Consider the following 27,646-nt stretch of genomic DNA (forward strand, 5'->3'; position numbering starts at 1 on the left):
CCTGACTCCTCCCCTCCTGTGACCTCATCACAGCTCCTGTGCGCACAGAGCAGCCATATATGTGGTGGCGGCTCTGCAGGTGGAGGTATGTGGAGACCCCCCATTACTGGGCGCAGGGGGCATTAACCCCTTCAGCACGGAGACTCTTTTGGGGTCTTGTGTTGCCCCTTTATAAGAATCATAAGGTTTTTGTTCTGTTTCCTGTAATAGATACATACGACCCAACTATGGAGACAGGAAGGAGGAAACGTATTGTTCTCATAGTACAGGACCCCTTTACTGCCCCACAGTGTAATGCCCCCATTATGTCCCTTATGCAGGATGTATGATGCCCCCACACAGTGTAATGCCCCCATTATGCCCCTTATGCAGGATGTATGATGCCCCCACACAGTGTAATGCCCCCATTATGCCTCTTATGCAGGATGTATGATGCCCCCATTATGCCTCTTATGCAGGATGTATGATGCCCCCACACAGTGTAATGCTGCCATTATGCCCCTTATGTAGGATGTATGATGCCCCACAGTGTAATACCCCCATTATGCCCCTGATGCAGTATGTATGATACCCCCACACAGTGTAATGCCCCCATTATGCCCCTTATGCAGGATGTATGATGCCCCCACACAGTGTAATGCCCCCATTATGCCCCTTATGCAGGATATATAATGCCCCCACACAGTGTAATGCCCCTTATGCAGTATGATGCCCCCATACAGTGTAATGCCCCCATTATGCCCCTTATGCAGTATGTATGATGCCCCACACACAGTGTAATACCCCATTATGCCCCTTATACAGTATGTAGGATGCCCCCACACAGTGTAATGCCCCCATTATGCCCCTTATGCAGTATGTAGGATGCCCCCACACAGTGTAATGCCCCCATTATGCCCCTTATGCAGTATGCATGATGCCCCCACACAGTGTAATGCCCCCATTATGCCCCTTATGCAGGATGTATGATGCCCCACACAGTGTAATGCCCCCATTATGCCCCTTATGTAGTATGTATGATACCCCCACACAGTGTAATGCCCCCATTATGCCCCTTATGCAGTATGTATGATGCCCCACACAGTGTAATGCCCCCATTATGCCCCTTATGCAGTATGTATGATGCCCCACACAGTGTAATGTCCCATTATGCCCCTTATGCAGTATGTATGATGCCCCACACAGTGTAGTTTCCTCATTATACCCTTTATGCAGTATGTATGATGCCCCCATTATGCCCCTTATGCAGTATGTATGATGCCCCCACACAGTGTAATGCCCCCATTATGCCCCTTATGTAGTATGTATGATACCCCCACACAGTGTAATGCCCCTTATGCAGGATGTATGATGCCCCCACACAATGTAATGCCCCTTATGCAGTATGTATGATGCCCCCACAGTATAATGCCCCCATTATGCCCCTTATGCAGTATGTATGATGCCCCACACAGTGTAATGTCCCCATTATGCCCCTTATGCAGTATGTATGATGCCCCACACAGTGTAGTGTCCTCATTATGCCCCTTATGCAGTATGTATGATGCCCCCTCACAGTGTAATGCCCCCATTATGCCCCTTATGCAGGATATATGATGCCCCCACACAGTGTAATGCCCCCATTATGCCCCTTATGCTGAATGTATGATGCCCCCACACAGTGTTATGCCCCTTATGCAGTATGTATGATGCCCCCACACAGTGTAATGCCCCCAGTATGCCCCCTATGCAGTATGTTTTATGCCCCCACACAGTGTAATGCCCCCATTATGCTCCTTATGCAGTATGTGTGATGCCCCCACACAGTGTAATGCCCTCATTATTCCCCTTATGCAGGATGTATGATGCCCCCATTATGCCCCTTATGCAGTATGCATGATGCCTCCACACAGTGTAATGCCACATTATGCCCCTTATGCAGTATGTATGATGCCTCCACACTGTGTAATGCCCCCATTATGCCCCTTATGCAGGATGTATGATGCCTCCACACTGTGTAATGCCCCCATTATGCCCCTTATGCAGTATGTATGACGCCCCCACACATTGTAATGCCCCCATTATGCCCCTTATGCAGTATGTATGATGCCCCCACACAGTGTAATGCCCCCATTATGCTCCATATGCAGGATGTATAATGCCCCCTTTATGCCCTTTATGCAGTATGTATGATGCCCACACACAGTGTAATGCCCCTATTGTGCTCCTTATGCAGTATGTATGATGTCCCCATTATGTCCCTTATGCAGTATGTATGATGTCCCCACACAGTGTAATGCCCCCATTATGCCCCTTATGCTGTATGTATGATGCCTCCACACTGTGTAATGCCTCATTATGCCCCTTATGCAGTAAGTATGATGCCCCCACACAGTGTTATTCCCCCATTGTGCCCCTTATGCAGTATGTATGATGCCCCCATTATGCCCCTTATGCAGTATGTATGATGCCCCCTTTATGCCCCTTAGGCAGTATGTATGATGCCCCCCACACAGTGTAATCCCCCCATTATGCCCCTTATGCAGGATGTTTGATGCCCCCACACTGTGTAATGCCCCTATTATGCCCCTTATGCAGGATGTATGATGCCCCACACAGTGTAATGCCCCCATTATGCCCCTGATGCAGTATGTATGATGCCCCCACACAGTGTTCTGCCCCCATTATGCCCCTTATGCAGTATGTATGATGCCCCCACACAGTGTTATGCCCCCATTATGCCCCTTAGGCAGTATGTATGATGCCCCCACAGTGTAATGCCCCCATTATTCCCCTTATACAGGATGTATGCTGTCCCCCACACAGTTTAATGCCCCCATTATGCCCCTTATGCAGTATGTATGATGCCCCCACACAGTGCAATGCCCCCATTATACCCCTTATGCAGTATGTATGATGCCCCACACAGTGTAATGCCCCGATTATGCCCCTTATGCAGGATGTATGCTGTCACCCACACAGTTTAATGCCCCCATTATGCCCCTTAGTCAGTATGTATGATGCCCCCATTATGCCCCTTATACAGGATGTATGCTGTCCCCCACACAGTTTAATGCCCCCATTATGCCCCTCATGCAGTATGTATGATGCCCCCACACAGTGCAATGCCCCCATTATGTAACGCGTCTGGGAGGTGGAAAGCACACAGATAGATAGGAATCTGGCAGGTAACTGGCAGGTATCTGGTAAAGGGACCTGAGGGCTGAAGCAGAGTTGAGAGGCTTTGCAACAACATTGCTCGGGCACCTCCATTTTGGAGGAGGTGCCTTATATATGGTGAGATCCTCCGGCCATTGGCCGGGGACTCCTTAGGACGGCGCGCGCGGCCCCTTTAAGAGAGGGGGAGCGCGCGCGCGCCCTAAGCACAGTGGCCGGGAAGCAGCGCGCGCTGCCAGCAGAGCGGGAGGAAGACGCCGGGCACGGAGCGGAGAGGAACGGCGTCCCTGCCTAGCAGGAGGCAGGGACGCCGACGCTACAGTACCCCCCCTTTAGGCCCCCCCTTTTTTAGGCCAGAGAGAAATTTTATCAAGGATGAGAGGGGCATGGATGTTCTCCCGGGGCTCCCACGTTCTCTCCTCAGGACCAAACTCCTTCCAATCCACAAGAAAAAAGATCTTTCCTCTTACCCTTTTGGTGGCCAGAATGTTCTCTACCTCAAACTCGTTTTCAGCGGAAACCGGAGCAGGAGGCGTACCTGTAGACTTGGAAAAAGAGTTAAGTACCACGGGTTTGAGTAGAGATACATGGAAGGAGTTAGGAATCCGCATGTTGGCCGGGAGTTTCAATTTATAGGCCACCGGGTTAATTTGTTTTATAACCTCCAGTGGGCCGATGAACCGAGGCCCTAACTTGTAGGAAGGAATCTTGAGCTGGACATATTTGGACGAGAGCCAGACTTTATCTCCAGGACGGAATTGTGGTGGATCCAGACGTCTTTTGTCAGCCTGTTTTTTCATCCGCTCGGATGACCGAAGAAGTGCGGATCGGGTACTCTCCCAAATGGTGGAGATTCCGCAGCCGGATTGTCCACCGAGGTGGAGACGGGAAACAGGATCTGAGGATTCTGACCGAAGACTACAAAAAGCGGTGATTTGGAGGAAGATTCGCTCTCGTGATTATTGTAAGAAAATTCGGCCCACGGTAAAAGATCCACCCAGTCGGAATGGTGAGCATTTACAAAGTGCCGGAGGAAACTGGTTAAAATGTGGTTGATCCGCTCTACTTGGCCATTGGACTGTGGGTGATAGGCAGAAGAAAAGTCCAAGGTGACCCCCAGCAATTTACACATGGCTCGCCAAAAGCGAGAGGTGAATTGGACCCCTCGGTCGGATACAATGTGGAGAGGAAGACCATGAAGACGGAAAACATGATGGATAAAGTCTTTAGCTAACTCTGATGCAGACGGGAGACCCGGCAGAGGAATGAAGTGAGCCATCTTGGAAAAGCGGTCAGCGACCACCCAAATGACCGTACAACCGGCAGAGACAGGGAGATCCGTTATAAAGTCCATAGCTATATGCTGCCACAGGGCAGCAGGTACAGGAAGAGGAAGAAGGCGACCGGCTGGCAGGTGTCTCGGAACCTTGTTACGGGCGCAGGTCACACAGGCTGAAACAAAGTTTATTACGTCCTTGTGCAGGGTAGGCCACCAGTAATGCCGGGTAATAAGCTGGAGGGTCTTTTTCTGACCAGCGTGGCCAGCTAGCTTAGACGAGTGACCCCAGTGTAGGACCTTCTCACGATCAGGTACTGTTACGAACGTCTTACCGGGAGGAAGACGATTTAGATTTACTGGGGCCACCTGCATTATTCTGGTGGGGTCGATGATGTGCTTAGGCTCCTCCTCTAGGTCAGAGACCAGAAAGGATCGGGATAAGGCATCAGCTTTAATGTTTTTGTCTGCCGGGCGAAAATGAAGAATGAAATCAAAGCGGGCAAAAAACAAGGACCACCGGGCTTGGCGCGGGTTAAGTCTCTGTGCGCTCTGGAGGTAAGCCAAGTTCTTGTGGTCCGTGTAAATTATTACCGGGTGAAGAGCCCCCTCAAGCAGGTAACGCCACTCCTCCAGTGCCAGCTTAATGGCCAATAATTCTCGGTCTCCTATAGAATAATTGCACTCAGAAGAGGAGAAGAGTTTGGAGAAGAAGCCGCAGGTTACCATTCTTCCGGAAGACGACTTTTGGGTAGGTACCGCTCCGGCTCCAGAGGAGGAAGCGTCAACTTCTAGGAAGAATTGTTTGTTGCTGTCCGGACGATGCAGCATCGGGGCGGAGGAGAAAGCCTGTTTTAAGGAAAGAAAGGCTTCCTCTGCTTCTTGCGGCCATTCTCTGGGATTAGCGCCCTTACGGGTGAGCGCAGAGATAGGGGCAGTCCGGGAAGAGAAGTGCGGTATGAAGAGGCGGTAGTAGTTGGCGAAGCCCAGGAACCGCTGAATAGCCTTCAACCCCTCTGGTCGGGGCCACTTCTGGATGGCAGACAGTTTCTCAGGATCCATTCGTAGGCCGGTCTGAGAGATTATGTAGCCCAGAAACGGAAGTGAGGTTTGCTCAGAGGCACTTCTCATATTTAGCGTAGAGGTGGTTCTGCCTGAGCCTGAGCAGGACCTGACGAACGTCCCTCCGGTGAGTGGGGAGATCCGGAGAGAAGACCAAGATGTCGTCCAGGTACACCACCACGCAGGAGTAGAGAAGGTCACGGAAGATGTCATTGACCAACTCTTGAAAGACGGCGGGAGCGTTACAGAGACCGAAGGGCATTACAAGGTACTCATAGTGGCCGTCCTGGGTGTTGAATGCCGTCTTCCGCTCATCCCCCTGACGGATACGGACCAGGTTATACGCCCCACGGAGGTCCAGTTTGGTGAAGATTCTAGCCCCCCTCAGACGGTCAAATAATTCAGGAATGAGCGGAAGGGGGTATTTATTTTTCACTGTGATCTGGTTAAGGCCTCTATAGTCTATACAAGGACGGAGTGAGCCGTCCTTCTTTTTGACGAAGAAGAAGCCTGTTCCCGCCGGGGAGGTAGATTTCCGGATAAATCCCCGGGCCAGATTCTCCTCAATATATTCAGACATGGACCGGGTCTCAGCAGCGGACAAAGGGTAAATACGCCCACGGGGAGGAGTAGCGCCGGTTATCAGGTCGATTGGGCAGTCATATGGTCTATGAGGGGGTAATGTCTCTGCTTCTTTTTTTATTAAAGACATCCGCATAAGACCAATAGGGAACCGGTAGACCGGGTAGATTGGCTGGGGTAGGAGAAGGACGGGCAGGATGAACGGGAACTAAACAAGTCTTATGGCAGTCCTGTCCCCAGCGAAGGACTTCTCCGGTCTGCCAATCAAGCACGGGTGCATGTTTCTGGAGCCAAGGTAGGCCTAGGAAGAGGGCGTGAGAGAGTCCAGGCAGAACATGGAAGAAGATGCTCTCAGAGTGTAGCATTCCCACCTGTAGAGTTAGAGATTCGGTGATGAGTTGGATGGGATGTGGTAAGAGACCCCATCCACGGCGGCGACCGATAAGGGTACAGCCAGAGGTTTGGTGGGAATGCGGTATTTTTCTACCAGGGATTGAGAAATGAGGTTTCCAGCAGCTCCAGAGTCAAGTTGAGCCAGTTCAAAATAACGGTTCTCTCCGCAGATGATAGAGACCGACAGCATCAGAGATGGAGAGGGTTTACTTTTGTCTAGGGCGACCTATCTGAGCGATCCTAGGCGTGAACGGATCCGGTGCTCCTTACTGCCACAGTAGAAGCAGCTCCCCTCGGCACGGCGTAATTCTTGACGGTTTTTGACCATCTTGGTCTGGTCGACCTGCATAGGCTCAGGTGAGTGCGCCTGGGGAGTAACGGAGGAAGTGACGGGTCTCTGGAAGGTAGGGGTAAGGCGTGGAAACCTCCTCTCACGGGTGACCTCTTTGGTGCCCTCCTGGAACCGGATGTCAATCCGGGTGGCAAGTGTTATTAAATCGTCGAGAGTGGTAGGAATGTCCCGACCGGCGAGTTCATCTTTAATACAGCCGGACAGACCCTCCCAGAAGACGGACACCAGGGCGTCGTTATCCCAGGCAAGCTCTGAAGCAAGGGTACGGAACCGTATGGCATATTGGCCCACGGTGAGACCTCCTTGACGGAGGCGTAGCAGAGATGAGGCGGATGAAGTCTTCCGTCCTGGTTCGTCGAAGACTTTCCGGAAAGCCGTGAGAAAGGCTGGCAGGTTGGACACCAGGGGGTCTCCTCTCTCCCATAGAGGATTTAGCCAAGCCAGTGCCTCCCCTGTGAGATGGGACCTGATGAAGTCTACCTTGGCTCGGTCGGTGGAAAACTGGTGTGCCAACAGTTCAAAATGCAGAGTGCACTGGTTAATGAAGCCCCGTGCCTGGATGGGATCTCCGCCAAAACGAGGCGAGGCGGGGACCGGGGAGAGATGCCATGGTATTGATGGGCAGCAGCGGAGCCGGGGTAGTAAGTGTGCGAGTGGAGGCAGCTCCCGATGAGGCAGTCAGTGTGTCCAGGCGGGAGTTAACACTACGCAGGTGACTCAGGATGGACTCCTGTTGGGACCTCTGACGGGAAAGTTCATCACATAGGTCCGAGAGCGAGGGAGCTTGGGTGCCACCGGGTTCCATGGCCCGAGCAAACTGTAACGGGTCTGGGAGGTGGAACCTCTGAGCAACTATACAAAGGGGCAGTCCTTGTAAGGAAGCGGGTGGCTCCCAGGGAAGGCGAGCAGGTAGTCACGGCAAGTGACAGGGACAGTCTCTGGGTAGAAGGGCAGGAGGTCACGTCAAGTGACGGGGACAGTCTCTAGACAGGCGGGTGGTCACGGCAAGTGACAGCAGGGAAAGAGTCTCTAGACAGGCAGGTGGTCACAGCTAGTGACAGCAGGATAGGAGTCTCTAGGCAAGCGGGTGGTCACGGAAAACTGCAGGATCTTCGGAGTCAAAACGAAATGTGAAATAACTAAAGTTTCATAATTTTGATAATGATGGGACCCATATTTTTAGTGACCGGGTCAGCTAGGGAACGATATGGATATTTTCCTGTCTCTGTAAGCCCCTCTGGGGGGCTGTGGTGCAAAAGTCCCAAAATAACAGATCGCAGCTATACCGTGTGAGGTCTCTGGAGAAAGGTAAAATCATAACGGAAAAAATTGTATCACTTTCAGGTCTCTATGATCAACCGACGATAAGTTATCACAAAAATCAGATATCTAATAAAGATATGAAGGCTGGAGATCAGCCCCCATGATGTCATCCAAGGGGTGTGTGGGCAGGTCTTTCCCTTCAGCAGCATAAAATAATCTGCTGAGGTTAGAGTAGTATTCATTGCGGGAGTATATATTTATTATAGCAACAGATTCTGCTGAGTGTCTCCCCTCCACCTATATTGAATCATCTCAGTGATCGTTATAGTAAGTCTTCTTTAATCCTGTTTATTTTGTGTAACTGCTTATGTGTTGTATTGTCCCCTTTTGTAAAATCTTGGATATTTTTCATAACACTGCCTCCCTTTTGGTTTAAATATAAAATTTAATAGTGCTGTTTCTTTTGTGCTGTAATTGTTCCCTCCCACGAAGCCATACGCTACCAGAACGCAGGTGTCCCCCCAGGCCTGTATTATATTTCAAATCTGGAGGGTGGTGGCAGCGAATAATATTAATTGGGCTATTGTGAAGCTGACAGTGACCGTACAGGGGCTTATACACATATTCCATGCGTTGGAATCCGGAGATGTGATGCCATACGCTCACTGGTCGCTTGCCGATACCTATGTAGCCCCCACTCCCTGACGAAATCCGGACAGAGTGACGGCAACGGTGAGATATTGTGTGATCTCCCCGGTGTCGTCGCTGCTGAACCCTGACAAATTGGTGGGAAGCGGTGGGATATTACAGAACATCAGTGGCTGGATTGAGCAATCATTCCTGTCACTGAAAACTTGCACGGTTCTTGCGAGAATACTGTGCAGATTTTTAAGAAATAAGAGTCAGTGTTTTAATATTTTTTTATTTGTGACATTACTGTACGTATAGCAGTTGCATCCCCTCCCCTTCTCTTGTTTTTCTTTAACTTTTATTTGGCAATGATGGCTACACGTGAAGAGACCTGGTATCACCAGCAGTCAAAGGAGACTCTCACTGCTCTCTGTGAGCTGAGACAGATTGACCCCACGGGCAAAGCCAGGCACCAAATGATTGCTGAACTGTTGCAAGGTGCTGCAGAGCTCGGATGATGGGGTGGCCAGCCAAGACTCGGATAGTGCTGCTGCAGGGTTCCCACCTGTGATTGCCAGCCAGACCCGCAGCCAGGGTAGTGTGGACCCCCACCTGCAGATGGCCTTGGAGCTGCTCACCGCAGACAATCGTGATGGACAACTGCAGCTGGTTCTGAAATTCCAGGAGCGAGCAGACCAACGAGCCCAAGCTGACTGAGAGGCTGCTGAGCAACAGGCCCAAGCTGACCGAGAGGCTGCTGAGCTACAGGCTTAGGCTGAGAGAGCTGAGCGACAGGCCCAAGCTGATCGAGACGCTGCTGAGCGACAGGCTGAGGCTGAGAGAGCTGAGCGACAGGCCCAAGCTGACCGAGAGGCTGCTGAGCGACAGGCCCAAGCTGAACGAGAAGCTGTTGAGCGAAAGTGGCAAGATGAGCAGCGCTACCAGCTGGAGTTAGCCCGAATCCAGCTGCCGAAATCCACCGCATCGGGCAATGAGACCGGCAACACGAACTGCTTTAAACCCCGTCCGGAGCATTTTCCTGTAATGGAAAAGGACGGGGACTTGAACACATTTCTCCGAGGATTTGAAAAAGCCTGCAGACAGTACCAGCTGCCTGAAGCCCAGTGGGCCAGGTATTTAACCCCAGGGCGCCAAGGAAAAGCTCTGGAGGTGTTTGCTTCTCTAATTCGAAAACAAGATTGAGACTGAGGCCGTCAAGCAGGCTGGGATAAAAAAAGTACCAGCTGACTCTGGAGGTTTACTGGAAAAAGTTCAGAGCCCTCCAACGTGGAACACATGACAGCTACAGTGACGTGGTGGATGGGCTCAGGACCAACTTTGAGCAGTGGGTCCAAGGACTGTCATTTACCACCTTCGAGGACCTGAAGGATCTGATGGCGAACGACCAGTTTGTTCTTCTTTGCCCAGTGCAAATTCGACAGTTTGAGCTTGACCGGGAGCCAAAGGAGGCTGCCAAAGCCGCCCAGATCACAGATGCCTATAAGGCCAACCGCACACCAGAGGTGCGGAAGTCAGCCGCCGCCAGCTGGAAAGGGGGTAAGCCCACAACCACCCCCAGTGTTCCAGCCAGCTGGCCCTCAGCGGGTTCTGCCCCATCTTCCAGCACCTGGCCTGCATTTGACTCCCATAAGTGTTATGTTTGTGACCAAACGGGTCACACAAGCCTTGTCTGCCCGGAGAGGCAGAAGATGAACACCACACCTGAGGCCCCAGGACCTACTGCAGCCATTCTTTTTGTGAGTGGGGCGGTTGGCAGCGCCCGGGAAAACTTAAAACCTGTTACTGTGGACAACACCGTTACTGTTGACCTTAAGAACACTGGCGCAGAATGTACCATCATCCACCCTTAGTTCGTGTTACCAGAGGAACTCATTGCTGGGAAGACCCTGACTGTCACCGGGTTTGGGGGTGTTTGCCGATAGCCCGAGTTTTTCTGGACTTGGGTGCGGGGAGGGGGTTAAGGGAAGTGGGGGTGTTGGAGATTCTCCCCACTAATGTGCTATTGGGAACTGATCTGGGACGGTTGATTGCCCGATACATCCCTGACCACCCTCCCAGATCTGATATGTCATGTATTGCCACTGTCAATAATGTCAATTGACGGTAATGACAATAATGTCAATTTCATGCATAATAAAAATGTATGTTGTGTTAAAGGGAATTCAGCCACCTCACCCTGTGGGGTGATGCTGCTGAGGATCCCCTAAAGCGAGCCAGCATAAGTGCTATAGGCAAGGGGAGCAGGCACGGACACACCAGGAAGCAGGTTATCCCGTGCGGGTGACCAGTGTCACTCCAGATAGTGACATGGTCAATGGTAGCTGTCCCTTGACTAGCACAGCTCCAGAGGTGATGAGCAGGGATGGGGAGAAATATGGGGATCATAGGGAAAGTGGTTCCGTGCCGCTGACCAGTGTCACGACGGACTGTGACATGGCCGGTCGTAGCTGCCCCCTAGTGAGCATGGCTCCCAAGGTAAAAATGATGGCAGGAAGGGTAGAGCCCACAACTGGGCAAGGTAAAAGAAAGGTGTGTCCCCCTGTCTGTCAGGAGTATGGGAGGAAGGTACCCATAGCCTGTTAGAGGTGGGGGAAAATGTACCCCGAACCAGTCAGGGTGATCGGAAAGCTGGATCTCCATTCGGTCAGAGTGGGGGGCAAGTTGGGTCAACGGCATTTGGGCAGTATACGCCATGGTTGAGACACGCCATTAGCGAGACACATGTACAGTATACATTGAGATCAAACCGGAGACATCTCCTTTTGTATCATTGAGATGGTTAAACCCAATGTGAGAGGAGGTGATCACAATAGATGTATCCTCAAAAAAGAAAGTCAGTGGATTTCCAAACTGGATTCACTGGCCCCTAAGGGACTCAATGAGCAAATTTCTTATGCCTATTTTGAGTGAATACAGCCCCATTCTGGATTACATTTTTGGATTGTATACTCTACCCATTGCTACTCAGTTCCCTGTGAATGAGGTTCACATATTGTTGTACTTCATCGAGATATCTGAGCTTCTATATCAGAATTATTTCTTATCAATTATTCCACTTATACTATTTTGTAATTAACAAGTGTGGTGATCCTTATGTATCTCGAATTGTGCAATAGAGGTCAAATTTGACCATTTAGGAATATACTGTGGGCCATCACCCCATATCTTATGTAGTGATAAAGTAGATCTACATGCCTATTGCATGATGGGAGGATGTGCAATACTTGTTTTTAGTCTCCCATGACGCTGATCTCAGAGACAGAAAATCCTATGTTGGTGGTATGCAATCCAAAACCATTATGCGATCCGGCGTGGAACGCATGCTTCCGGACATGAGCATTCGCAGATAGGAGACCGTGATGCACTCCGGCATGGAACGCACATGTCCGGGCACGTTTGAGCTTTCTTCCAGCCTGTTGTTTTGTGCTGAATTGTGGAGAGTACCTGAGAATTTATTTTTGTTCCATCTGTCTTTAGTTGATCCCACTGATGCATCAGATAAGTCCTCAGAGAATTATAATTAGAGGAACCCATGGACACATTAGGATTTGTGAAGCTGACCTCCGCTCTCCTCTATTTCCTTTGAATTTATTGTGTGACTTGTATTTCAGAACAGTAGCTCTTGGTTTGTTTCATTTCCATGTGTAAATTGAATTTGACTCGTTGTCTTTGATATCTCTTTCAAACTTAGTTTTTTTGATGTCGGAGATCCATCCTCCAGACTTTGTAAATTCTTTTACATATTTTGTTTGAGTTTTGTATTCAAAAAGGCTTCTACACTTGGCAGAAAACTTTCACCTAGTTTTTTTAAGAAATAAATATCAAACGCAATGCGACTTGGTTATCCTTGGTTAGTTTTTTTTTTTAATTTAGATTGTGAGCCCCAATGAGGACAGTGATGATAATGTATTTAAAGCGCTGCGGAATATGTTAGCGCTGTATAAAAATAAAGAATATATCTATAATATAATCGTACAAGCGTCCCTCTGTCTGAATCCTCTATAGACTGCGCAAGCGCGAAACGCCTGCACAGTCTGGCTCTTACAGGTAAGAGGAGTGTGTAGGCACTGAACACATACCGTGATCTCCGGCGCCATACTTACCTGACCGGGAGGAGCGTTGCCACAGCGCCTCTCTTCTCGCCGGAGACTGGGGCAGTAGTGAAGGCGTCGGAATCGGCGCATGTGCATAGCGCTATCAGGTGCCATTTTACTGAAGACACCTTTGCAGTGTGTCTTCAGCAAAATGGCACCGGACAGCACGGTATGGGCACGTGCGTACTCCGGCGCCACACTCCTCCCCCGGCAGAACAGGACACCACAGCGCTGGAGCATAGGGAAGAAAGGTGAGTTTGTGTTTTGTTTTTTTTTTTGTATGTGTGCAGCATGAAAGGGATGAGGGAGCCACACATACTAGGATTGGGGGGTGAGGAGGCCATGCATACCAGGATTGGGGGTGAGGGGGCCACGCATACCAGGATTGGGGAGTGAGGAGGCCACGCATACCAGGATTGGGGGGTGAGGAGGCCACGCATACCAGGATTGGGGGGTGAGGGGACCACGCATACCAGGATTGGGGGGTGAGGGGACCACGCATACCAGGATTGGGGGGTGAGGGGACCACGCATACCAGGATTGGGAGGTGAGGGGACCATGCATACCAGGATTGGGAGGTGAGGGGACCACGCATACCAGGATTAGGGGATGAGGGGTGCCGTGCATACCAGCATTGGGGATGAGGGGTGCCGTGCATACCAGCATTGGGGATGAGGGGTGCCATGCATACCAGCATTGGGGATGAGGGGTGCCATGTATACCAGGATGAGGGGTACCATGCATACCAGAATAGGGATGAGGGGCACCATGCATACCAGAATAGGAATATGTGGTGCCATGTATACCAGGATAGGGATGAGGAGCCTTACATACCCGGATTGGGGATGAGGGAGCCATGCATACCAGGTTGAGGGATGGGGTGCAATGCATACCAGGATGAGGGGTACCATACATACCAGGATAGGGATGAGGAGTGCCATGCATACCAGGTTTGGGGATGAGGAAGTCATGCATACCGGGTTTGGGGATGAGGAAGCCATGCATACCAGGATTGGGATGAGGAGCCATACATACCAGGATTGGGGATGAGGGAGCCATGCATACCACGATTGGGATGAGGAGTGCCATGTATGCCAGATTTTGAATGAGGGGTGCCATGCATACCAGGATTGGGGATGAGGGGTGCCATGCATACCAGGTTCGGGGATGAGGGGTGCCATGCATACCAGGATTGGGGGTGAGGGGTATCATGCATACCAGGATGAGCAATGGGGTGCCATACATACCAGGTTTGGGGATGAGGGGTGTCATGCATACCAGGATTGGGGATGAGGGGTGCCATGCATACCAGGATTGGGGGTGAGGGGTGCCATGCATACCAGGATTGGGGGTGAGGGGTGCCATGCATACCAGGATTGGGGGTGAGGGGTGCCATGCATACCAGGATTGGGGATGAGGGGTGCCATGCATACCAGGATTGGGGATGAGGGGTGCCATGCATACCAGGATTGGGGATGAGGGGTGCCATGCATACCAGGATTGGGGATGAGGGGTGCCATGCATACCAGGATGAGAGATTGGGTGCCATACATACCAGGATTGGGATGAGGGGTGCCATGCATACAGTACAGACCAAAAGTTTGGACACATCTCATTGAAAGATTTTCTGTATTTTCATGACTATGAAAATTGTACATTCACACTGAAGGCATCAAAACTATGAATTAACACGTGGAATTATATACTTAACAAAAAAGTGTGAAACAACTGAAAATATGTCTGATATTCTAGGTTCTTCAAAGTAGCCACCTTTTGCTTTGATGACTGCTTTGCACACTCTTGGCATTCTCTTGATGAGCTTGAAGACATAGTCACCGGAAATGGTTTTCACTTCACTGTCAGGTTTAATAAGTGAGATTTCTTGCCTTATAAATGGGGTTGGGACCATCAGTTGTGTTGTGCAGAAGTCAGGTGGATACACAGCTGATAGTCCTACTGAATAAACTGTTAGAATTTGTATTATGGCAGGAAAAAAGCAGCTAAGTAAAGAAAAATGAGTGGCCATCATTACTTTAAGAAATGAAGGTCTGTCAATGTGAAAAATTGGGAAAACTTTGAAAGTGTCCCCAAGTGCAGTTGCAAAAACCATCAATATCTACAAAGAAACTGGCTCACATAAGGACCGCCCCAGGAAAGGAAGACAAAGAGTCACCTCTGCTTCTGAGGATAAGTTTATCCGAGTAACTAGCCTTAGAAATCGCAGTTTAACAGCAGCTCAGATTAGAGACCAGGTCAATGCCACACAGAGTTCTAGCAGCAGACACATCGCTTCAACAACTGTTAAGAGGAGACTTTGTGCAGCAGGCCTTCATGGTAAAATAGCTGCTAGGAAACCACTGCTAAGGACAGGCAACAAGCAGAAGAGACTTGTTTGGGCTAAAGAACACAAGGAATGGACATTAGACCAGTGGAAATCTGTGCTTTGGTCTGATGAGTCCAAATTTGAGATCTTTGGTTCCAACCACCGTGTCTTTGTGCGACGCAGAAAAGGTGAACGGATGGACTCTACATGCCTGGTTCCCACCGTGAAGTATGGAGGAGGAGGTGTGATGGTGTGAGGATGCTTTGCTGGTGACACTGTTGGGGATTTATCCAAAATTGAAGACCTACTGAACCAGCATGACTACCACAGCATCTTGCAGCGGCACGCTATTCCATCCGGTTTGCGTTTAGTTGGACCATCATTTATTTTTCAACAGGACAATGACCCCAAACACACCTCCAGGCTGTGTAACGGCTATTTGACCAAGAAGGAGAGTGATGGGGTGCTACGCCAGATGACCTGGCCTCCACAGTCACCAGACCTGAACCCAATCGAGATGGTTTGGGGTGAGCTGGACCGCAGAGTGAAGGCAAAAGGGCCAACAAGTACTAAGCATCTCTGGGAACTCCTTCAAGATTGTTGGAAGACCATTTCCGGTGACTACCTCTTGAAGCTCATCAAGAGAATGCCAAGAGTGTGCAAAGCAGTCATCAAAGCAAAAGGTGGCTACTTTGAAGAACCTAGAATATAAGACATATTTTCAGTTGTTTCACACTTTTTTGTTAAGTATATAATTCCACATGTGTTAATTCATAGTTTTGATGCCTTCAATGTGAATGTACAATTTTTATAGTCATGAAAATACAGAAAAATCTTTAAATGAGAAGGTGTGTCCAAACTTTTGGTCTGTACTGTACCAGGATTGGGGGTGAGGGGTGCCATGCATACCAGGATTGGGGGTGAGGGGTGCCATACATACCAGGATTGGGGGTGAGGGGTGCCATGCATAGCTGGATTGGGGGTGAGGGGTGCCATGCATAGCCGGATTGGGGGTGAGGGGTGCCATGATACCCGGATTGGGGGTGAGGGGTGCCATGCATACCCGGATTGGGGGTGAGGGGTGCCATGCATAGCTGGATTGGGGGTGAGGGGTGCCATGCATAGCCGGATTGGGAGTGAGGGGTGCCATGCATAGCCGGATTGGGAGTGAGGGGTGCCATGCATACCCGGATTGGGGGTGAGGGGTGCCATGCATACCAGGATTGGGATGGGGGCAGCACAAATACCAGGATAGGGGCAGCACTATACCAGCATGGGAGACCATATACCAATAAAAATGCTCGCCACCCGGGCGTAGAACGGGTTCAATAGCTAGTATATATATAAATGTGGAGATACACCCTGTAAAGCATGCAACTATGTTAATAAAACCGACACATTTGAAGAAAACCTAACTGGACAACAATTTGCAATACACAATTTCATCAGTTGTAACACTATAGCGGTCATCTATTTAATAGATTGTATAGAGAGTTAACTACAATATGTGGGATGGACGTCAGATCCGCTATAAACATGTATTAGAAGACATTTATCTGACGCAATCCATACCACAGCATTAAACCTGTCTGTGGTTTCAAGACGCTTTTCACAAAAACATAAAGGGGATATCAGATCCTTCAGATATTAGGAATAGAAAAGGTTTATAAATTATTAAGAGGTGGAGATGTGAAAAGAAAAATCTTAAATAGAAAGTCATATTGGATATTTAAATTACACACTAGAGCCCCACAGGGAATGAACATCAGACAGGATTAATATTACAGTACAATTAATTGTATTTGCTTTTGATTTCCAGTGATTTTATTGAATGTCTCATGCATGAGTTGTATTTGTGTATTATCTTTTTCTTCCATACAATACAGGGTTAAATTGTCTGAGAAGTGCTCAGTAATCAATGGACACCCAGGAAAGGGAAGGATATAAAAGTATCACGGAGACTCACATGTTGTAAATCAGGAATAAGCATTGGTTTGGTATGTGGGCACTTGGTGGTATGCCATCACAACAGTTTTTATGAATTCACAATAAATGTGAGGTTTTAACAATATAGACAATGCTGGAGAATCCAGCTCTCCTCATTTCTCTACTTGAACCTTGAAATGTCCCTGACCAGGGCGGCTCCATGCGGTGATCGTCAGATAAGATACATTGAATAAACAGTGAGCTGACCTCCCTCTCCATTTTCCCATTATATGCATGTTTTCTCTATAGTGATGAATATTTATTTTTGCTAAAACTGTGATATTTTCACTTTCAAACTTTTTTAAACCTTTTTTATAAACCTTTTTAAACAACTCCCATTAGTGCGATCATACAACACAGAAGCCTCTGATCGCTCCGCTGATGCACTGTACTACTGTAGTGCCGTGTACTATCACTGCCTGTTAGTGTAATACTAACTGCCCCATAAACATGAGATAAGTGTTGACTGAACGGTCATTTGGCAGACGGCTATCTCTCTCGACTCCCCCATACACACAAATATTCCAGCTTTCCTGTGATCTGTATGAGAGAGTCTTCTCCAGACTTCTCTAGCGGAGGATTATCTACAGGAAGAACAAACATTTTAGCCTCCGAAATTCAGGATCCCAGATCCTTCTCTGCCCTGACATTATCTGCCAGGAGGCCCCCAAATACATTATATAGTTGACCAAACCCCCTGAAATCAGTGCTTTCATACAGCTTTAGTCTAATGTGTCTGGGGCCATTAAAAGATAACTTATTGAATGCTTCCTTTGGCCCGGCCTAATAGACTGTCGTACATTGCAGGCCCAGACACCATTATTAGGCATTAGTATTGTAGGAACTAGGCAGCCCCATACTATTGAGCACTTGGGGGAGGAAGGGCATTCAGCCGAACTCTGTCAAACCTTCTTAGATGCCATGTTTGCTTTTTGCAGTAGCAAGTGGTTAAACTGCCAGGGATTTTATGGCAGCCGCAACTGTGCCAGCCTTGCAGTGTACATCTATGTTCTGGTGCCCAAAAGAGTTCATATAAGAACAAACACAAGTGTTTAACATGTTAAAAAATGACAATGTGTCTTCTGCTTTTTGCATGTTGTTGTTGTTTTTTTACAAGAATTGTTGGGGCCAATTTTCTTTTTAAACATTTTAATATCTGCTTTTTTTTCTGGGGTTTTTTCTTGTAATATAGGAAAGCCTAAGGCCAGAAGTAAACCCCATAATACACTGTACATGTAGACTTTAATATCAAATCATTTCTGTCTGCGGTGTTTGTGCAAACTAAACAGCTTTTATAAAAGCCTCAAACTTCTGTGTGTGAATCAGACATGAGATCTAACTTGATAAAAGATTACAGTCTGGGGAAGACGGGAAACATTTATATAGACGGCCAGTGGTGCAGTAGTCAGTGACGGACTCTGGCCAAATATGGTTTTAGAGACGTAGTAGAAGATGTTTCCTCATCACGAAGTAGTTAGTTCTCATGTCACTTGTAATGAATATCTCCTGCAGTATTGCTAATGCCAATTCCAGTGTCGGAAAATGAGACGAGAATTAGCGTTATGGAAGGTGAGTGTCAGGAACTCACAAAGAGACGACACCGGGGAGATCACACAATCTCTCACCGTTGCCGTCACTCTGTCGGGCTATGTGTATACGCCCCCGTACGGTCACTGTCAGCTTCACGATAACAAAATTATTATTATTTGCTGCCACCACCGTCCAGATTTGAAATATAATACAGGCCTGGTCGGACGCCTGCGTTCTGGTAGCGTATATAGCTTCTGGGGAGGGAACGATTGCAGAGCAAAAGAAACAGGACTATTACATTTTATATTTAATCCAAAAGGAAGGCAGTGTTATGAAAAATATACAAGGATTTTACAAAGAGGAGAATACAGTACAGAATATACAGTTACACAATATAAACAGGATTAAAGAAGACAATTCCATTTAGCTGGAGGGGGGCACCCCACTTATTGATTTGACTGTTATTGAACAAGATCCGTTTATTATAGTCTCTATACCCCCTTGGCAATGAATATTCATCCATCCTCCGTGGATTCTTTTATGCCTAAGGGGAGACATGCCCACACAGCAACTAGGATGACATTGTGTGGGCTGGTCTCCAGCCTCCATATTTTTATTGGAATATCTGTTTTTTGCGATAACTTATTGTTTGTTGATTGCAGAAGCCCGGAAGTAATACTGTTTTTTCCGTTATGAATTTACCTTCATTTAGAGACCACACATGACATAGTTTCAGTATGTTATTTTGTTATTTTTACACCCCAGCTACCCGCAGTTGCTCACAGCTACGAACAAATAAGCATATTATTCCTTGGCTGACCCTGCCACTAAAAATATGGGTCCCATTATTAGCGGAGTTATGGAACTTCCAATATTCCTTATTTTGTATTAGCTCCAGACATCTTGGAGTTTGTGTTAAATCCCTTTAAAGCCTAAGTCAGTTTTCCTTCAATCTCTGCCCCTGCTGAAAGGTGTCAATCTATCCCAAGTCTGTGCTAAGAGGAGATGCATTCGTATGTTAAGTGGGTCAGTAGCACCTTTTGTGCTGCATTTGTCTACAAGTGACTTCTGCTGTGTGTGTTTAATTGCGTGGAAACAGTTAGTCCAAATGGTGGATAAGGGGGGAGGGGTTTGGGAGAAATAGTTAATATTTTCTCAATATTTCCCTGACATTGAGTCTGAGAAACGTATTCAGCTGCAGACTCCAAGGAAGAAGTTGCTTGTTATCTATGGCCTAAGATATATAGGTTTTATTACTAGATGTAAAGAAGAAAACTAAATACTGTAAAATAATAAATATCCTCATATGTTTTCCCTTATTATCTCCAGTAATTGTATTATTACACAGGATTTTTATGATGTTACATGAGCTCATCTTCTCATTCAGATTCCTACAATATCAGATCCTCTCAGTGAAGATCTTCTATATAAGAGAATTTTCCTGATTTATCCATCAAGGATGGATATGGACAGAGACAAGATGGCAGAGAGGATATTCCACCTCACCCTAGAGATCCTCTTCCGGCTTACTGGAGAGGTGAGAGATTCTGATGACGTCACATTACATCATTCTTATCTATGGGAATAACAGATGGACAGAACTGGAGAGGTGAGGACTCTGGAAATGTCTGTAGTGAGATTTATTAATGTCTCTCCATAACCAGAGATTAATCACGGGGCCTCCACCTCACCCCCTGATACATGAGGACATCAATGACCAGATCCTAGAACTCGCCTACAAGATGATTGAGCTTCTGACTGGAGAGGTGACACTGCTGGGAATGCTGGGACATTTTACAGTAACACTATGAAGGGATCGGGGGGAGATGACTATCACTGTAATTGTCAGGTTCCTATACGGTGTCAGGATTTCGCTGTCTATTTCTCCATGGAGGAGTGGGAGTATTTAGAAGGACACAAAGATCTGTACAAAGACGTCATGATGGAGGTTCCCCAGCCCCTCACATCACCAGGTAATAGACAGGACTAAAAACACACGGACTATAATTATCTGTATGTAAAGAATGAATTCAGTCCCTGTATGTGTTTCCTCCAGATCTATCCAGTAAGAGGACAACACCAGAGAGATGTCCCCGTCCTCTTCTTCCACAGGACTGTAAACAAGAAGATCCCAATGTTCCTCAGGATCATCAGGTAGATGGAGAGAAGGTGTCATGAGATCTCCCCTATGATGTGTAGACGGCTGTGAAGGTCTTGTGCTCAGTCTTGTTTTATCCACCAGTATTATATGTTTTATATTTGTGTAATGAGAACGGTGGAGATGGCAGGATTAGAGCCGATCATAGATGTGACTTCTCCATCTGTCTGTGACTTTTACAATATTTGTTTCAGGGTGAAGATCTGACCCATATTAATACTATAGAGACATATGTGAGGGGTGATGAGTGGTGTAAAGAGGAGATTCCTACATATGACTACCCAGGTGAGTAGTAACCACTAAATGCAGAGAAGTGACAGATTCTTCTCAGTCACTGGCTGTGGTGGCTTTATCAGTGGTGTAGACCGGCTGTATCACAATCGTGTGATCACCATTTTGCCGCTAGATCACAACATTCTCCTCCGTCCGAAAATGTTCAATTTACTTTGGGAAATTGTGAAAGCCCTTTTCTATAGAACTTACAACCTGGAGGATCCACCTACCCCCTGGGATTAGAAGATGCTGACCGTTACCTGCCCAGATCTGTAAATTACAAAGCCAAATGACAGCGTACGTAGAATGTGCTGACAAGTGAGAAAATCACTTGAAGAAAAATATTATGATGGGCCTGTAAGAGAAAGTGGAGGGTAATGATGCTGTTGGCTTCCTAGATCCCTGATATCTTATTGGATGAATCTCCCTTCTCTCCCTTCTGTGCTGCTGAATGTGCTCATATGGTCCCTACAAGACCAGGTCCAGTCTTTCTGGCCAAACTTCACTTTTATGATCGACAACATTAAATGTGCAGTGAGACCAAGTGTGAATTTCTGTACAATAACAGCAGAGTTTCCCTTTATCCTGACTTTTCAATTTCTTTTAAAACCAACTAACTTCAAACAGGATTGTGATAAACTATACAGAAAACATTTCACCTGTGCCACGATATATCTCTAAGCTGTGCGTGGCTGATGGCTGTAATATACATTTATTCACGTCTGCAGGAGATGTGTTGGCTCCAGCCCTGGTTTCATGGATTCACGCCACGTCATAAATTCCATTATGTTTTCAATCCTAAGGAATTCAGATTACTGCACAATCTCTCCTGAAATGAGGGCGCTAATACTTTCTCTACTCTCCTGGTCAGGACTCATAGTTGCTCCAAAGCTCCACCATAAATGAGTGCGACTCCAGTTTAGTGTTGGATTTCTCCCCTCATACATACGTTGTTGTTGGAGATGTTACATGTTTTAATATTCTTTTTTTTTTTTTTTTTTTTTTTTACAGGTTCACTCTCTATGATAGTTTCATTGTGGTGGGATCGGCCGGCCTCACTTATGTGACTCTGTAACTCCCTGATAGTCTTTCAAAAAGATCTCCATTTCCTCTTCCAAATGCTCGAGATCTAAATTTAAGACTCCTCATCTCTGCAGTATTATAAAAAAAAGTTCTCTTTAAATGTCTAATATTTCTTCTTGAAACTCATCTGACAGAATATATTGTCCCTTACGATAGTTTAGATTGCCAAGAGCCACCGAGCCCCATACTCTAATTACCCCAGAGAGGTTTCACCACTAGTTACTCATTTATTACTGATGGAGACTGTTGAGTTTGATCATTTCAGTAGATGTTTTATTGTGTATAGTCAGTTTTTGACTTCAGTAATCCTCTGATTTAACCCCTTCCCGCAGACAGTTTTGTGTTTCTAAACCGGCCCCATTTTTCAAATCACTTTATGTGGTGATAACCGTTTAACCCCTCTACATGGATCTGGACTTACACAGAGACCCCTAGGCTTGGGCCACGGTGTTACCTGCTGTTCTGTGGAGTGAGATGGGAAGAAGAATAGTCAGGTAGCCGGGTCAGAACCAGGAGGTCAAAGAAAATACAAAATCAGAAGACACAAGAGTAATCAGTAAACGGGCCGGGGTCACAACAGGAAACAAATACACAAGCCGGGAGCTGAGCACAGAGGTCTGAACCATTTTATTGCCCAAAACATAGTGTCCAGATTGTGCTCCAGGAGACACACACCGTAAATTAAGTGGGTCCTTCTCACTATAGTAATGTCAAATACATGGATGCTGAATGTGGTTTGGGCGCACTGCAAGGCGCAGAAGCGAGGGGGAGATCTGACTTTGGGAGAGTGGATATTGCTGGATTGGTTTATGGAAGCCATGTTGGTTTTCAAAAGCCTTTGAGCCACTAATAATGTGGAAACCTCTGTTTTTCCACTGACAGATGACGGACCTGAGTGGGGACTTGTTTTTTGTGAAATGAGTAGAAGTTTTTATTGGTATTATTTTCGCCTACATAACATTGGTGGCTTTTTATTCCATATTTGGGAGGGAGAATGAACAAACAGTTGGACACCACGCTCTACTGGTTCATTATATGAGGTTTTCTATTAGATGGTCATTGTCCTGGTGAATAATTTAATTTTTTTTATATAACTTGCCTTTTTTACAGACAGTTTAAGCAGAAATGTTCAAAAATATAAAATTCATTGATTTTTTTATTAAAAAATAATAATTGTTTTTCTTCTTGGCAGATGACTGTACCAGGAGATCAGAGGAACAGCTGACATCTTCAATTTTTAAATCAGATGATTTTGAGATCACACAGGATACAGTTGAAGTGAATTATATTACTCCAGATAAACCATCAACCCTTCACAGCAAAGATCTGTCATCTGATCCTTTGATACACGTCCTTTGTTCTGATTCATTACCGACTACTAAGGAAAATCAAGGTCACAAAATGAGCATTAAAAAGCAAATTGCTCCTAAAGCAAAGAAGCCATTTTCACATTCACAATATACAAATAGTTTTCCCCTCAAAAAGTATTTCCTTAAACATCAAAAAATTCACACAGCAGAGAATAGATTTTCTTGTTCCAAGTGTGGGAAATGTTTTAATCAGAAATCAAATCTTGTTAGACAACAGGGAACTCACACAGGAGAGAAGCCATTTTCCTGTTCAGAATGTGGGAAATATTTTACAAAGAAATCAACTCTTATCGTACATCAGAGAACTCACACAGGGGAGAAGCCTTTTTCATGTTCAGAATGTGGGAAATGTTTTACAGTGAAATCAACTCTTATCAAACATCAGAGAACTCACACAGGTGAGAAGCTTTTTTCATGTTCAGAATGTGGAAAGTGTTTTACAGTGAAATCAACTCTTATCGCACATCAGAGAACTCACACAGGGGAGAAGCCTTTTTCATGTTCAGAATGTGGGAAATGTTTTACAATGAAATCAACTCTTATCGCACATCAGAGAACTCACACAGGGGAGAAGCCTTTTTCATGTTCAGAATGTGGGAAATGTTTTATCCAGAAAGCGCATCTTGATAGCCACAGGAGAACCCACATAGGGGAGAATGCTGCAACCTCACCCAACTAGTCTCTGTACAGACTAAAAAGGCCCTAGCTGCACAACTAAAAATGCCACCACGGACCTAACTCCCTAATAGGCCGTTGAGGAGTTTCTCGTACCTCCTGAGGAACCACAGGGGAGGCTGCAACACACTGTCAACAAGGGGAAAGGAAAGTATGAAGTAAAATATGAAAACCCTGAATGAGAAAAAAAAACATTCATATAGGGCAAAGAAGGCAAGCTAACCAAAAATAAAAGGAACAAGTATAATCTCCCACAATATACAAATAGTTTTCCCCTCAAAAAGTATTTTCTTAAACATTAAAAAATTCACACAGCAGAGAATAGATTTTCTTGTTCCAAGTGTTGGAGATGTTTTAATCAGAAATCAGATCTTGTTAGGCACCAGAGAACTCATACAGGAGAGAAGCCATTTTCCTGTTCAGAATATGGGAAATGTTTTACAGAGAAATCAAATCTTATCAAATATCAGAGAACTCTCACAAGTGAGAAGCCATTTTCATGTTCAGAATGTGGGAAATGTTTTAACCAGAAATCAGATTTTGTTAAGCACCAGAGAACCCACACAGAGGAGATGCCTTTTTCATGTTCAGATTGTGGGAAATGTTTTGTACAGAAATAACATCTTAATAAACATAAGAGATTTCACACAGGGGGAAATACTTTTTTCATATTCAAAATGTGGGAAATGTTTTAACCAGAAAGCGCATCTTGATAGCCACCAGAGAACCCACATAGGGGAGAATTCCGCAACTACACCCAACTTGTCTCTGTACCAACTAAAAAGGCTCTAGCTGCACAACTAAAAATGCCACCATGGACCTAACTCCTAAATAGGCCGTTGAGGAGTTTCTCATGCCTCCTGAGGAACCAGAGGGGAGGCCGCAACACACTGTCAACAAGGGGAAAGGAAAGTATGAAGTATTATACGAAAAACCTGAATGAGAAACAAAAACACATTCATATAGGGCAAAGAAGGCAAGCTAAGGAGAAGCAAAAATAAAAGGAACAAGTATAATCTCCCAGAAACCTAACATTGTTAGAATTAAAAGGTACTGGGAGGGAAAGCAAACTGACCGGGAGGATAGTTTCACCTTTGTAGGGAAACTTACAACATTCATCCTCACCAACTGTAAATGTAAACCTGTCCGTTTATAATGACCAGGACAAGATACTCACATCAGGACCACAAGATCCCAGGGACTTTCAGCTGCATCACATCTAATGTAGTGTACTTAATTATATGAGAAAGCAAGCAAAGATGTCTCCAGCAGGACCAGGGTTGTATGTATCTTGTTAAAACTTCACTTTTAATTTCAAATTGTAAAAGCCAAGGATGAGTTACAGAATGAGCAATGTAGCGGCTCTTAGGTACAGCACATTCCAACGCGTTTCGGCTAAACCTTATTCATGGAATAATGTGAGAACTAAGCCTACTAGCTGAAGTTAAATAAAAAACACTTCTTGGTGATTGCTTCAGGTGTTGGACCACAGCCCAGAGGAGAATTAACCCATTATTGGCAGCTAAAATTAACTACAGCAAAAAAGCACAAAAACTACATAAAATTGGACATGAGATAGAATGGAATACAAAATTAGTGGAAATACAAAATGAGTGAGAGATACATGCAGAAACAAAAAGATCTTTTATGCCGTGGGGCAGTAAAACACATAATAATCACTAAGCATCCTTTATGTCTGGTGAGCATGACTGTTTAAACACCATTAGAGTATAAATATAGTTAGTATATGTAGTCCCATAAAAAAATATATATATATCTTTGAGAAAAAAAAATATATCTTTGAGAAAAAAAAATATATATATATATTTTTCTCCTTTTCTTTCCCTTTTATGGAAAAAGGATGCAAAAGTCATAAATATAAGCATTGGACAATAAAGCAGTTAAACAGACAGTGCATTCTATTATGACCACAAAGGAAATATATTATCAAAGTACTGTCGAACATGAATACGTGAGACTAAGTGTATTGTAAAATGAGATCCTGTCTCACATTCAAACCTTGCGGAAATCTGGTACACAAGAGAAAAATCCAGAATGATTCTCGGTTCAGGATTTTTCTCCTGTGGTCACCACCTCTCTCCGGCTTAAAGACTTCTTGCCATCCTCCCCACAATATTAAAAATATCCCAGTGGGAGAAATGATCAGGTTAAAGAGAAACTCCTCAACAAAATAGAGTTATCAAGAGGCAGCCTCCAGCACTAAAAACAGACTAGCTTTAAGAGGATACTCTAAAGGCATTCTAAACAGAGCAGAAAAAATAGTAGCTAATATAGACAGAAAGGATTTATTGAAAAATCGATCCAAAAAAGAACCAAGCAGATTTAAAAATACGAAAAATACGGTTGTGTTTACTACACAATTTAGCCCACAGTTCAACAGTATTGTCAATATCATAAAAAAATATATACCCATGCTAAATCAGGACCCTACTTTAGTGAAAATCATGGACAATTGTTCCGTAAAATATATAGCTAAAAAAGCTCCCACTATAGGTTCACTGGTTTCTCCGAGTCTTTTTTGTACAAAAAATTCTCATTTTCCATCAGAAACCTGGCTCACTTTAAAAGGGTTTTATAATTGTGGCCATAGTAGGTGCATTTCTTGCAAATACGCACACAAAAGTGTTTCCTTTCAGTCTGAAATCACCAAAAAAATATACAAAATCAGCACCTTCTTAAACTGCAATTCCGAAGGGGTTATATACCTTGCAGAATGTATTGCTTGTAAGCTACAGTATGTAGGCTGTACCACAGGACCTTTAAAAATACGCATCCGTCGTCATATGTCGGATGCATGTAATCCTAACGGCCTAAACAAATCGGCAGTTTCAAAACACTTTGCAAATGTCCACCATGGAGATCTAAATAACTTCAGATTTAAAGCAATAGAAACAGTCTTTAAGCCGGAGAGAGGTGGTGACCACAGGAGAAAAATCCTGAACCGAGAATCATTCTGGATTTTTCTCTTGTGTACCAGATTTCCGCAAGGTTTGAATGTGAGACAGGATCTCATTTTACAATACACTTAGTCTCACGTATTCATGTTCGACAGTACTTTGATAATATATTTCCTTTGTGGTCATAATAGAATGCACTGTCTGTTTAACTGCTTTATTGTTCAATGCTTATATTTATGACGTTTGCATCCTTTTTCCATAAAAGGGAAAGAAAAGGAGAAAAAAAAATATATTTTTTTTTTCTCAAAGATATATTTTTTTTTTTTTTTATGGGACTACATATACTAACTATATTTATACTCTAATGGTGTTTAAACAGTCATGCTCACCAGACATAAAGGATGCTTAGTGATTATTATGATCATTATTATGTGTTTTACTGCCCCACGGCATAAAAGATCTTTTTGTTTTTGTTTCTGCATGTATCTCTCACTCATTTTG

General features: G+C 45.6%; 1 protein-coding gene across 1 annotated transcript; it reads left to right on the forward strand.

The window, feature by feature from the left end:
* LOC141178613 (uncharacterized) lies at positions 1 to 27,169 on the forward strand. The gene is made up of 7 exons (XM_073660499.1): positions 1 to 85; positions 20,056 to 20,205; positions 20,333 to 20,434; positions 20,518 to 20,641; positions 20,725 to 20,822; positions 21,021 to 21,111; positions 23,375 to 27,169. The coding sequence occupies exons 2-7, from the start codon at positions 20,128 to 20,130 to the stop codon at positions 24,229 to 24,231; spliced, it is 1,350 nt and encodes a 449-aa protein (XP_073516600.1). The 5' UTR covers positions 1 to 85; positions 20,056 to 20,127; the 3' UTR covers positions 24,232 to 27,169.
* Positions 27,170 to 27,646: the final 477 nt, after the last annotated feature.

The sequence above is a fragment of the Phyllobates terribilis genome, unplaced genomic scaffold (genome assembly GCF_046119375.1).
Source record: "Phyllobates terribilis strain yellow unplaced genomic scaffold, ASM4611937v1 Scaffold_29__1_contigs__length_15306474, whole genome shotgun sequence".
Lineage (NCBI taxonomy): Eukaryota > Metazoa > Chordata > Amphibia > Anura > Dendrobatidae > Phyllobates > Phyllobates terribilis.